Raw genomic sequence first — 14,118 nt, 5'->3', positions numbered from 1 at the left:
ATTGAGAGAACGGGTTAAGAGATAGAGATATATATCCATTTAAGCACCAATTGGTAGATTAAATTATCTACAAGATCAGAATATTTTTTTTAGGGTTAGGAAAGTATGTATGGATAATGAAAAATAGTTTACAAAGCCTTTACATACAAAATATATTGATTAATTTTTTAAAAAAGTGGTTCAATCCATAAACTATTGGAAAGTGAGAAAAGTGCACAATAGGGGTTGAATAATAGTCCTATAAATCTACCCTATTCCTCAATAATCATGGAACTGTAATGACAACGGTCCAGTCCTTGTGAACCGTGCACCCAAGCTCCAGGTATAAACTGCTAAGTGTGGTCTGAGTTATATAATGATTCAAATAGGCTGCAGGTACCAAATTATTGCACTACTTTAGCCTAATATTATCCACTATTGATAGCGACCCTCAGGAGCAACTACACAGACAGAGGAAAGAAAGGTAAACGGAATGGAATAGAAAAGAGCCTTTACGCAGAAATGATTAATTGATTAATTCTGAAAGCTTCCATATTCAGCTCATCAAATGGTAAAATTGGAAGTAATATAATATGGAGAATAGTATGATCAAATATACCCTAATTTCCCGCAGTGATCATGAAACTGTGCGATGACAAGTGCCAAGTCTTGCGCCGTGCGTCAAGTTCAAAATAATGGTTTAATAAGCTTACTGTACATGCGCAATTTATTTTTACTATATTTGTAATTGGCCTTCATAAAATAGTATCCACTATTACTTGACCCTCAATAACAAGACAGCGTTTACTGAAGAAACCAATAAAGTTAGGCTAAGTCAAACAAAGGAATGGAATTCTATGAATGTAAGGAAAGGAAACAAACACTAAATTATTAAATATTTATTAATTACTTATGGTCGCTACCAATAGTGGCTAATAATATTTAACTTATAGCCTACAAATTGAAGAAAACTAGGGCTGGGAATTAACAGGGACCAATACGATACATATTGCGATTCGAAACTGTGATTTGAGGTTCCAAACATATCGCTCACCATATGTCTGAGCAGAGGGACAAGAGTGAGCCATGAGAAAATAAGTTGTGACCAGTCATGTAAATAAGTGCAGTAAACAAATTGGCTCCCTATTTCTCATCCCTGCAAGTTAATAAAGGCCATACCATTAAAATTCAGCATAATGGCACAGCATTTCATACTTCACTGAGGAAAGGGGCATACCCATCATTTCAAATCAAAATTTTATTTGTCACATCAGCCGAATACAACAGGTGTAGACATTAAAAGGAAAACGCTTACTTAGCAAGCCAACAATACAGTTAAGAAAAATATATATATATATTTTTTTAAATCAATGAAAATAAGAAATAATTAAAACCTCTACAGGATCGGTGGGTCCCCCACGGGACGGTTGAGCTAACGTAGGCTAATGAGATTAGCATAGGTTGACTGGAGTCTTTGACCATTTTTATGGCCTAACTGACACCGCCTGGTATAGAGGTCCTGGATAGCAGGAAGCTTGGCCCCAGTGATGTACTGGGCCGTACGTAATACCCTCTGTAGTGCCTTGCGGTCGGAGGCCGAGCACTTGCCATACCAGGCAGTGATGCAACCATGCTCTCGATGGTGCAGCTGTAGAACCTTTTGAGGATCTGAGGACACATGCCAAATATTTTCCAGTCTCCTGAGGGAGAAAATTATTTGTTGTGCCCTCTTCACAACTGTCATGGTGTGCTTGGACCATGTTCATTTGTTGGTGATGTGGACACCAAGGAACTCTCAACCTGATCCACTGCAGCCCCATAGATGAGAATGGGGGCATACTCGGTTCTCCTTCTCCTGTAAGTCCACAATCATCACCTTTGTCTTGATCACATTGAGGGAGTGGTTGTTGCCCTGGCACCACAAGGCCAGGTCTCTGACCTCCTTCCAAAATGCTGTCTCGTCGTTGTCGGTGATCAGGCCTACCACTGTTGTCTTCGGCAAACTTAATGATGGGGTTGGAGTCGTACCTGGCCATGCAATTATGAGTGAACAGGGAGTACAGGAGGGGACCCCATGTTAAGGATCAGCGTGGCGGATGTGTTACCTACCCTCACCACCTGGGGGCGGCCCATCAGAAAGTTTAGGATTCAGTTGCAGAGGGAGGTGTTTAGTCCAAGGGTCCTTAGCTCATTGATGAGCTTTGAGGGCACTATGTTGTTGAACGCTTAGCTGTAGTCAATGAATAGCACAGTTGTCCAGAACAGCTGGTGCTCTCATGCATGTTTCAGTGTTAGTTGCCTCGAAGCGAGCATATAAGTAATTTAGCTTGTCCCACAGGGCAGCTCTCAGCTCTGCCACATCCAACAAGCGTTGGAGCCGGTGTTGTATGATTCGATCTTAATCCTATATTGACGCTTTGCCTGTTTGATGGTTCGTCGGAGGGCATAGCGAGATTTATTATAAAACTTCCAGGTTAGAGTCACACTCCTTGAAAGTGGCAGCTCTACCCTTCAGCTCAGTGCGGAGGTTGCCTGTAATCCATGGTATCTGGTTGGGGTATGTACGTACAGTCACTGTGGGGATGATTTCCTCGATGTACTTACTGATGAAGCCATTGACTGATGTGGTGTACTCAAGGCCATCGGAGGAATCCTGGAACATATTCCAGTCTGTGCTAGCAAAACAGACCTGTAGCTTGTGCTTATGTGACCACTTCCTTACTGAGAGAGAGTCACTGGTACTTATGGTTGAGTTTTTTCTTGTAGGTAATCAGGAGGATAGAATTATGGTCAGCTTTGCCAAATGGATGCAGAGGGATAGCTTTGTATGCGTCTCTGTGTGTGGCATAAAGGTGGTCGAGTTTTTGTCCCATAAAATAACACCAAATTGATCAGAAATACATTGTAGACATCGTTCATGTTGTAAATTACTACTGTAGCTCGAAACATCTGATTTTTAATGGAATATCTACATAGGCCCATTATCAGCAACCATCACTCCTGTGTTCCAATGGCATGTTGTGTTAGCTAATCCAATTAGCCAAAAGGCTAATTGATCATTAGAAAACCCTTTTGCAATTTTGTTAGCACAGCTAATAACTGTTGTTCTGATCAAAGAAGCAATAAAACTGGCCTTCTTTAAACTAGTTGAGTATCTGGAGCATCAGCATTTGTGGGTTTGATTAAAGGCTCAAAATGGCCAGAAACAAAGTGCTTTCTTCTGAAACCTGTTAGTCTATTCTTGTTCTGAGAAATTAAGACTATTCCATGTGAGAAATGGCCAACAAACTTTAGATCTCGTATAATGCGGTGTAGTACTCCCTTCACAGAACAGCGCAAACAGGCTCTAATCAGAATAAAAAGAGTGGGATGCCCCGGTCCACTTGCTCAGTAGTGCACAAGTACATTAGTGTCTATTTTGAGAAACAGACGCCTCAAAAGTCCTCAACTGGCAACTTCATTAAGTAGTACCCGCATAACACCAGTCTCAACGTCAACAGTGAAGAAGCGACTCCGGGTTGCTGGCCTTCTAGGCAGAGTTGAAAAAAAAAAAAAAAAGCCATATCTCAGACTGACCCAATAAAAATTAAGATGGGCAAAAGAACTGTTCTATCTTGTCGATGCAGTGTGTAACCTGCCAGCTGTATGTTAATCATGTCTTCGTTCAGCCATGACTTGGTGAAATATAAGATATGACAGTTATTGATGTTCAGTTGGTAGGATATACATGCTTTGAGCTTGTCCCAATTTATTTTCGAGCGATTGTATGTTGGCCAGTAGATTACCCACTTTTCGGCAGATCCTCACAAGGCACTCCAATCTCTTTCCCTGTTATCTTTTCTGTTTCTTTCTCCTGCAAATGACGGGATGAGGGCCTGTTTGGGTGTCTGGAGTAAATCCCTCTCGTCCGACTCATTGAAGAGAAATACTTCGTCCAGTTCAAGGTGAGTAATCGCTGTTCTGATTTCCAGAAGCTATTTTCGGTCATAAGAGACAGTAGTAGCAACATTATGCACAACAAAAAAAAAAAACGAACAAAATAACACGGTTGGTTAAGAGCCCATGAAACGGCAGCAATCCTCTCCAGCGCCATCTTCGAGCATAAAGAATACATGTTGATATGCTTTTCCATTTCCTACCGTGACTGGTTTGACATTAATATCCAGTGATAAGGTAAAATAGATCTAAAACAATTGTTATTTGGCCTATACACATACACAATCACCTTATCCAAAATGATTACGCGTTTACCTAGGTCTTATCAATTAAAAAATTACAGTGCATGGAGTATGCTGTCATTTCTATCGTTAAAAAAATGAAGTAAATGCTTTTTCCACTTGGAGCCGGCAGGTTCACGCGATTTTATTCATGGTTTCCACGTGTGTAAAGAATACGCTTAGAGAGAAAAGTGCGTAAAATGGGGAATGAAGTTCCATTTACGTGAACATAACTCGGGTCTGAATTACCCCACATTGAGCCCATGTGCGTACAATTGAGTGTGTACTCACCACCAGCCCAATGGTTAGTTGTTTTCTGGTTTTATCCCAGGTCTCACTGAGACAGAGCAGGTAGCTCTCTGGAGGATCTGTCACCACATCACACTCCCCCTCCTCCACATCAACCAGACTATGCACTGGGTTGACGTCTGATACCCAGGGTCAAGGGTCAATAAGCACACTATAGTGGGCTGAAGTAGTCACACACAGGAGGAAACTACTGCAGCTGTGAGCAGTTGACTACTCTTATGCCCGGTCCATACATCACCTGTATGGATATGGTGAATAACACAACACACACACCAGCATATGTAAGGATACCCTCCCCCACCAGTGTAGACTTTGTGTAGAGAGCACTGAGTTGGCGGGTGAACAAAGTGTTCTTATTGGCTCCGGAGGCCTTAATGGCCGACGTCTCCGTCTGCTTCACCACGCCCACCTGAGGTGAGAGAACCAATCACAGTCAATCAAATGTAAATCAGACACACTAACATCTGTCATCACTGACAAATAATTATTTTTCTTCCTAAATTAATAATTAATCTGTGGCAGACAATAACATCACACATAAACAACGGCTATGGTGACATTTAACAGTTGTATGCCTAAAACATTTCACATTGCATTACTTAAAATACTGTCTGCCCTTTGACTTCGATAATGAGTTGCAACAGTAATGGGCCTGACTGGAGAACCTTGAATCTGCCCTGTTCCACACCTTGTAGCCCTGGGAGACAAGGCGTCGTACGTGAACGAACAAGCGGTGTGTGGGAATGCTACACGTCATGAAGTTATGGTCCAGGTGACAGAAGATGTTCAGCTGCTTCGCTGCTTTCTACACACACACAAACCAGTGACAGCAAGGGAGCTAAACATCTGCGATCTACATACACACATTGATTAACACACATCAGAAAGTTAGTCCAGGTGACAGAAGATGTTCAGCTTCTTCGCCGCTCTACACACACGCCTCTCACCTCTGCGTCCTCGCCAAAGAACCTGTACTTGTATCCACACTCCACAGCCAATAGAGCGTCTTTATGTTGCTCTTTAATCTGCAGGTACTGCTGCTCCAGAGGAGTGTACCCACTCTTAGAGATCCCACAGGGGGCACTGGTCACAGAGACCTCACCCCCTACTCCTGGAGGAGTCTTCATTACACCCCCCCTTCTTCTTCTTCTTCCTTCTCCTGGCTTGGCAAACTGAATGAGGCTGAGAGCCTAGGAAGGATCACAACAATAAAGTTTCCATTTAAAGCTGCAATATGTAACTTTTTGGGTGACATGACCAAATTCACATAGAAATGTGTTATAGATGTGTCATTCTCATTGAAAGCAAGTAAGAAGCGTTAGATCTGTTATATATGTGTACTATTGCTATGCTTCCTGATCTTAAGTTGAATTTTTGCATCTTTTACTTTTGGTTTTGTACAGCAGCTTCAAACAGCTGAAAATACAATATTTTTGGTTATGGAGAACATACTTCACAGCAGTGTAGATGGTACAATGACTCTTTACACTATACTTGCTTCTTTTGTCACAAACTGAAATTAAGCAAACTATTCTAATTTTAGCAACGAGTTAATGCCGGAGCGATTTTTACATAGTGCAACTTTAACATACAGTTTCAAACTTGCAGAATACAATTAATTAGGAGAAAATCAAAGAGAAAGGTGATGATGATCTCCTACCTGTTTTTTGGATGATGGCTCTGGACTCCGCCACTCCTCTTCTTCGCTTTTCTGTCTCTCTTTATCGCCAGTCATTTCTCTGTGGGCCACAGCCTCCCTACCTCCTACAACCCCAGGCCCATTACCTCCATGAGCACACCCATCGCCTACATCACCAGGCCTACCACCTGCATCCTCAGGCCCACCATCTGTATCCTCAGACCCGCCACCCGCATTCCCGGGCCCAGGAGGGCCTCTGCCTTGGGGCTCACTAGGGCAGACGAAGCCCTTCAGTCTCTCCAGGGTGGAAGAGGCGAGGCTGCCTGCCCCTCGAGAGGAGGGGGCCCTGATTTCTGATAGGAAAAAGGGATAAGAGGATAAGGATAAAATTAAAACTGGTAGTGGCTGTGTAAACAAACCCAAAGTGTGGATTGCAGGCAAATTGAATTATTTCAAAGTAAGTACATATTTATACACTCTCCCTCAAGGTAAATCATTTTCTGATTTTGATTAACATTTTCAGGGGGGTGCCTACTGTAATTCTGAGTGTGGAATGGACAAGCCTCCACTCTCTAATTTGAATCTTCTAAAATAGTTAACAGCTCATTTACATGTCAGAATGTTAAATAAACTTCATTTGAAGTTAGTCTACCTAGTGTCCACTGATTTCATCCTTTTGTTGGAAATCTGAAATAAAATATCCATAGGAAAGTATTATTAATCGCACTTCAAAATTTGTGTTTCTGTGCGTGGCTCACAGCTTGTTCGTTAATCATGTGCACACGCAAGTACATGCACGGATACATGTGCACAATGTAAGTACATGCACATGATGCACGCATACCTACCAAGCTCTTGTAGGTGTTTATATGGTTTTGCCCATGTGCCAGGAGATTGAAATCTCAACGGCAATATCAGTGTTTTGAAATGTCGGTTTAATAATACTTTCCTGTGGATAGTTTGTATAAGGACTAGAGGTCGACCGATTATGATTTTTCAACACCGATACCGATTATTGGAGGACCCAAAAAGCCGATACCGATAAATCGGCCAATTTTTTTATATATTTTTTTATTGTACTTAAAACATAAAAATGTTACCTTTTATTTAACTTAGAATGTGTTCTTAACTGACTTTCAGTCAGTTAACTGACTTTCACTGATTTTCAATGACTAGGAACAGTGGGTTAACTGCCTGTTCAGGGGCAGAAGGACAGATTTGTACCTTGTCAGCTCGGGGGTTTGAACTTGCAACCTTCCGTGGGGCGACGCACAATTGGTCTAGCGTCGTCCGGGTTAGGGAGGGTTTGGCCGGTAAGGGAAATCCTTGTCTCATCGCGCACCAGCGACTCATGTGGCGGGCCGGGCGCAGTGCGCACTAACCAAGGTTGCCAGGTGCACGGTGTTTCCTCCGACACATTGGTGCGGCTGGCTTTCGGGTTGGATGGCGCTGTGTTAAGAAGCAGTATGCCCGTACGGGAGTTGTAGCGATGAGACAAGATAGTAGCTACTAAACAATTGGATACCACGAAATTGGAGAGAATAATGGGTAAAAAAAAAAATAGGAATCTCTCCCAAAATAAGTCTCTCACTGTTTGTTGCTGCCTGTTTATAGACCCCCCTCAGCTGCCAGCAGTGCCCTGGACACCATATGTGAATTGGTTGCCCCCCATCTATCTTCAGAGTTCGTTCTGTTAGGTGACCTAAACTGGGACATGCTAAACACCCCGGCCGTCCTACAATCTAAGATAGATGCCCTCAATCTCACATAAATCATCAAGGTACCCACCAGGTACAACCCTAAATCCATAAACATGGGCACCCTGACCAACCTGCCCTCCAAATACACCTCTGCTGTTTTCAATCAGGATCTCAGAGATCACTGCCTTATTGCCTGCATCCGCTATGGGTCTGTGGTCAAAGACCATCACTCATCACTGTCAAACGCTCCCTAAAACAGTTCTGTGATCAGGCCTTTCTAATCGACCTGGCCCAGGTATCCTAGAATGATATTGACCTCATCACGTCAGTAGAGGACACCTGGTCATTCTTTAAAAGTAATTTCCTCACCACCTTAAAAAAGCATGCCCCTTTCAAGAAATGTAGAACTAAGAACAGATATTTCCCTTGGTTCACTCCAGACCCGACTGCCCTCGACCAGCACAAAAACATCCTGTGGCAGACTGCACTAGCATCGAATAGTCCCCGCGATATGCAACTTTTCAGGGAAGTCAGGAACCAATACACAGTCGGTCAGGAAAGCAAAGACTAGCTTTATCAAACATAAATTTGCATCCTGTAGCTCTAACTCCAAAAGGTTTTGGGACACTAAAGTCCATGGAGAATAAGAGCACCTCCTCCCAGCTGCCCACAGCACTTTAGAAAGAGAGGGTCCAGATTGTCTAGCCCAGCTGATTTGTAGAGGTCCAGGTTCTGCAGCTCTTTCAGAACATCTGCTATCTGGTTTTGGGTGAAGGAGAAGCTGGGGAGGCTTGGGCAAATAGCTGCGGGGGTGCGGCGCCAAATATCATTTTTTTCTATTGTGTTATTGAATGTATGTTTGTTTATTCCATGTGTAATGCTCTGTTTTTGTCACACACGCTTTATCTTGGCCAGTTGTAAATGAGAACTTGTTCTCAACTGGACTACCTAGTTAAGTAACGGTGAAATAAAATTTAAAAAAATAAAAACATTCCAAGTAATTAAATTGCTTTGTTTCAGACAGACCTTTGCTATCAAGTCTGATGTATTATGGTGCTTTCAAGACAACTCTGAAATCGGAACCTCTGATATACGTATGCAAAGAAAAAAAAACGTGAAGCTTCCTATTGGTTGATTTTGATACTTTTCAAGTGGGGAAACTCAGTGCTCATCTTTCTCAACGAGTTTCCAAGTCAGAAATGTCAGCGTCTCAGAGTTCGGAGTTGTCTTGAACGCGGCATTCGGCTAGGGGTGCTCACCATCGACACGCCAGGATATGACCTCACAGTTCATGTCCTCCTTTTCCTGTCCATTATGGGCCAATTTGGCTCGTTTCAATAACGACCCACCATTATTATTATTCGGAGAATGCTTATGCTGCACAATACAGAGAACACAGAAGAGGGAAATAAAATACAACTTAATTCATAGTGTGCAACACAAGACCATTGATATAGATGTGTGTGAGAGCGAACAAGTAAACGTTAGCTAACAACAGTTACATGTATAAAGCCATTGCATTCTCACAACTCTGTCATGCACTTTGGTTGAGCTATGTCGGAGTTAAATGCTTTATTTGTATACAGTTACACAATAACATTCGCACTGTCTGTGTCCTTACCTTTCCTTTAGGTCCTGGTTTCAGCCCAGCGCATAGTTCAGAGTTACCGATAATACCGGATTGAACGTTTCTGCTGCTCAACCCGCCGAAGTAGCTACTTATAGATGTCTGGGTAGTGCAGGACTTCTTGATTGATTTAGGCATTTTCACAGATAATTTGCGAATATAAAGTCTCATGCATTACGAAAAATTAATTGCATGCTTTGTTTCAGCTTTTGATATTTGCGAATACGCGGGTCTCTTCCTCGCTTCTTCTTCTTTAAATTTGAAATTGCGGATGGCAACCAACTGAAAAGTGTATACAGCGCCACCTATCGCGGGTGGCTAAGAAGTGCGAATTCAGTACACTTTGTGAGACGAAAAAGGGAAGAAAAAATGCCCCAAGAGGCTACTGGGTGCACCTGATAAGCCACCAATCACCCCTTTAAAATGTGGACAAATCTTACCAATCACACAATTCATATGGTATCCCACACGCCTCGTGTTACCTCTGAAAAGTGATTCAAACCACACATCGTACTGTGCAATACGCGACCCTTTCAATGGTGATGTTCACTGAGACTATGTGCGCATTTTCACTATAGAAGCCACACCCAAAGTTTTCAGAGACAAATTCCTTGGTTTCGCGTGAAATTGTATTTGAGATGAACCATTGTAATATTTACTATACAGATAAGGAAAGTTCTTCTACAACTGAATTATGTCATTGGCAAGTGTGGTTCTTATAAAAGCAACATTTAATTATAACTTGGAGAGTTGTTTAGACGCTGATTTTCATAATTGCATACTATCTGAACTAGCTAATATAGCTAGTATCACCTAAAGCATGTTAGTTACAGTAGCTAGCTATAAAAAGATTAGCTAGCTATCCTCACGTTGTAGCTAAATATAATTTATTTGTTCCCATTCTAGTCTGTTCCCACTCAATGATGACATCTCCCATCACTCAATAATGACATCTCCCATCACTCAAGGTATGTTCAACAATTCCCTTCGATGTTTGTCTCAAAAGAATAAGTAAAACACTACAACAGGTGAAATCTTTAGTCAGATTAGCTAGCAACTTGTCATTTGTTTTTTTTAAAGGGGAAATCAGCCGTTTCTAGATCAATTGAGACTTTTAAATTAATGGTATGTACCCGTTGAGTTTTGAATATATAACTTATACATGCATTGTGAGCTTATTTCAACTGTCATACCCCACCAGAACCCCAAATAAAAGCTTGTTTTACTCCAATGTTTGTTGTAGCATTGATTGTCAGTCCTTGCATCCATAGCCCTTGCTGTGAATTTGAGTGGTAACATTTTTCCTGCCCCGTCCCATAGCTTTTAATCAAACAGGAACATGGTAGATGCTTTATTGTTTCTACTGCTGATTGCAGCTTTAAGTGCTTTTCATTTGCTTCATATTGTAACCTGCAATAGGCTCTATGTGAGTGCAGTATAATGAAAATACTGGCTCCTACTATAATGACCAAGGGCTTTTGGTCTTGCTGGCAAAGGCTAACTACCTTTCAGTTAGACCAAAAGGCCTGAAGGCTCTTGTTCAAAGACAAGGAAACACTTAAATGTTGCAATTTAATATTTCATATATCTTTGTTGTTGTAGGAAGAAATCTCATAACGGCTAACATCAGGGGTACCCTTGTGTCTTATCATGAACGGGGTATGAAAAGGAGGTCCTCAGCCCTGGTGACGGAGGCTGCTGCGGCTACAGGACTACCTGTGTCTGTAGTTAAGGTATGAAATGGAGGGAAGGGGCGAGAGGGAGATGGAATTAGGGGTATGTGACTATAGGGTTGTTGGATTTTGAGGGGTTAGTGGAAAGGGGGATTGGGGGAACAACTTGGTTTTGGGGAAATAAATAGCCGGTGTTCTGATACCCTGCATCCATAAGTGTTCACACTTTCATTTCAACTCATGCATTTTAAAAGCATTGGATTGGTGCAAGCATAATGGGGAGACATTCCACCACAGCACAAGACAACTGAATGACCCCAGGCCAAGTTTTTTCTTTCCTAACCCCCTGTATTATTAGAATATTGTGAAATAAAGAATAAACAATCCACCACCTAAAACACTGCTTAGGTGGCAGTGTAAAATCATGTTTAATTACAGTACTATAAACTGCATTTTATCAACACAGAAGTTATACAATGTTATGCTTGAATGTTTTTAGTTGAGTTACATCTAACGATAATGCTTTCCTTTCAAATTACAGAACTGTGGGTAACTATGGGTGTTCACGTAATACCTCCTGCAACACCAGGCGACGCAAAGCTGCTGGTCATAAGCGCAGCGTGTCTGCCTATAACTTGTTTTGCGCAGAGCTGCTGGAGGGGAAAGACATGTATTCTCAGATTAATGTTTATTCCAACATAAAAAATGTAGTCCTACATTCGGATGTGAAATGTTGATAATTGCTCTATCATTTTCACCTCTCGATTAAATAATGTGTCTTTCCACACATTAGATATAATATATTCCTAATTTCAAATAAGACTGTTTCCCGCTGGATTATTTTTAAAGTAAGAGTATTATTTAAATAATTATATTAACTGATAATACCAACATGTTTTAAGCAGAACACCATAGTGCCTGTGCCCAAGAACACTAAGGTAACCTGCCTAAATGACTACCAACCCTTAACACTCACGTCTGTAGCCATGAAGTGCTTTGAAAGGCTGGTCATAGCTCACATCAACACCATCATCCCAGAAACCCTAGACCCACTCCAATTTGCATACCGCCCCAACAGATCCACAGATGATGCAGTTTCTATTGCACTCCATTACTGCCCTTTCCCACCTGGACAAAAGGAACACCTATGTGTGAATGCTATTCATTGACTACAGCTCAGCGTTCAACACCATAGTGGCCTCAAAGTTAAGGACCCTGGGACTAAACACCTCCCTCTGAAACTGGTTCCTGGACTTCCTGGCGGGCCGCCCCCAGGTGGTAAGGGTAGATAACAGCAAATCCGCCACTCTGATCATCAACACAGGGGCCCCTCCGGGATGCGTGCTCAGCCCCCTCCTGTACTCCCTGTTCACTCATAACTGCACGGCCAGGCACAACTCCAACACCATCATTCAATTTTCCGAATACACAACAGTGATGGGCCTGATCACCGAGAACAACGAGACAGCCTATAGGGAGACAGCCTATACAGTCGTGAAGCGGGCACGACAAAACCTATTCCCCCCTCAGGAGACTGAAAAAATTTGGCATCGGCCCTCAGATCCTCAAAAGGTTCTACAGCTGCACCATCGAGAGCATCCTAACTGGTTGCATCACTGCCTAGTATGGCAACTGCTCGGCCTCCGACCGCAAGGCACTATAGAGGGTAGTGCAAACGGCCCAGTACATCACTGGAGCCAAGCTTCCTGCCATTCAGGAGCTCTATACCAAGCAGTGTCAGAGGAAGGCCCTAAAAATTGTCATAGACTCCAGAAACCCTAGTCATAAACTGTTCTCCCTGCTACCACAGCTTCTACCCCCATGCCGTAAGACTCCTGAACATCTAGTCAAATGGTTACCCAGACTATTCGCATTGCCCACCCCCCCTCCCCTCCACACCACTGCCTCTCTCTGTTGTCATCTATGCATAGTAACTTTAATTAACTCTACCTACATGTATATACTACCACAACTAACCGGTGCCCCCGCATATTGACTCTGTACTGGCCCTGTATATATTGTTATTTTTTTTACTGCTGCTCTTTAATTTCTTGTTACTTTTATCTCTTATTCTTGTCCACATTGTTTGAAACTGCACTGTCGGTTAGGGGCTCATAAATAAGCATTTCACTGTAATACCTGTTGTATTCGGCGCATGTGACTAATAACATTTTATTTGATAACTGGCCAATTACGTCTTTTTTGGGGTGTTTTTATCCAGATTCACTTCTACTAAAATTAATAATTTGTTTTAATTTGGCAGATGACTTTTAGGACACTCAAGGACATCTTATATTAAAAGTAGGCCTGATACATGAATATACAGTGGGGCAAAAAAGTATTTAGTCAGCCACCAATTGTGCAAGTTCTCCCACTTAAAAAGATGAGAGGCCTGTAATTTTCATCAAAGGTACACTTCAACTATGACAGACAAAATGAGAGAAAAAAAATCCAGAAAATCACATTGTAGGATTTTTTATGAATTTATTGGCAAATTATGGTGGAAAATAAGTATTTGGTCAATAACAAAAGTTTATCTCAATACTTTGTTATATACCCTTTGTTGGCAATGACAGAGGTCAAACGTTTTCTGTAACTCTTCACAAGGTTTTCACACACTGTTGCTGGTATTTTGGCCCATTCCTCCATGCAGATCTCCTCTAGAGCAGTGATGTTTTGGGGCTGTTGCTGGGCAACACGGACTTTCAACTCCCTCCAAAGATTTTCTATGGGGTTGAGATCTGGAGACTGGCTAGGCCACTCCAGGACCTTGAAATGCTTCTTACGAAGCCACTCCTTCGTTGCCCGGGCGGTGTGTTTAGGATCATTGTCATGCTGAAAGACCCAGCCACGTTTCATCCTCAATGCCCTTGCTGATGGAAGGAGGTTTTCACTCAAAATCTCACGATACTTGGCCCCATTCATACTTTCCTTTAAACGGATCAGTCGTCCTGGTCCCTTTGCAGAAAAACAG

At 42.2% G+C, this 14,118-nt stretch overlaps 1 protein-coding gene and 1 long non-coding RNA gene across 3 annotated transcripts in view; one reads left to right on the top strand and one right to left on the bottom strand.

The window, feature by feature from the left end:
• The window catches only part of msh3 (mutS homolog 3 (E. coli)), a 119,598-nt gene extending 109,853 nt beyond the window's left edge, over positions 1–9,745 (bottom strand). For both annotated transcript variants that reach the window (XM_035786337.2, XM_035786338.2), the window contains exons 1-7: positions 9,466–9,745; positions 9,104–9,221; positions 6,166–6,497; positions 5,453–5,695; positions 5,194–5,310; positions 4,797–4,914; positions 4,488–4,624 (exon numbers count right to left, since the gene is read on the bottom strand). In XM_035786337.2, coding sequence (XP_035642230.1) covers positions 4,488–4,624; positions 4,797–4,914; positions 5,194–5,310; positions 5,453–5,695; positions 6,166–6,497; positions 9,104–9,221; positions 9,466–9,642 — 1,242 coding nt within the window. In that variant the 5' untranslated portion in view covers positions 9,643–9,745. The remainder of the gene's footprint in view (positions 1–4,487; positions 4,625–4,796; positions 4,915–5,193; positions 5,311–5,452; positions 5,696–6,165; positions 6,498–9,103; positions 9,222–9,465) is intronic.
• Positions 9,746–10,238: 493 nt separating this feature from the next.
• LOC118394276 (uncharacterized) lies at positions 10,239–12,367 on the top strand. The gene is made up of 3 exons (XR_004827715.2): positions 10,239–10,439; positions 11,074–11,204; positions 11,686–12,367. It is a non-coding gene; the product is annotated as an uncharacterized LOC118394276 (long non-coding RNA).
• The last annotated feature ends 1,751 nt before the right edge of the window (positions 12,368–14,118 follow it).

The sequence above is a fragment of the Oncorhynchus keta genome, chromosome 14, assembly GCF_023373465.1.
Source record: "Oncorhynchus keta strain PuntledgeMale-10-30-2019 chromosome 14, Oket_V2, whole genome shotgun sequence".
NCBI lineage: Eukaryota > Metazoa > Chordata > Actinopteri > Salmoniformes > Salmonidae > Oncorhynchus > Oncorhynchus keta.
This window is presented reverse-complemented; position numbering and strand designations above follow the sequence as displayed.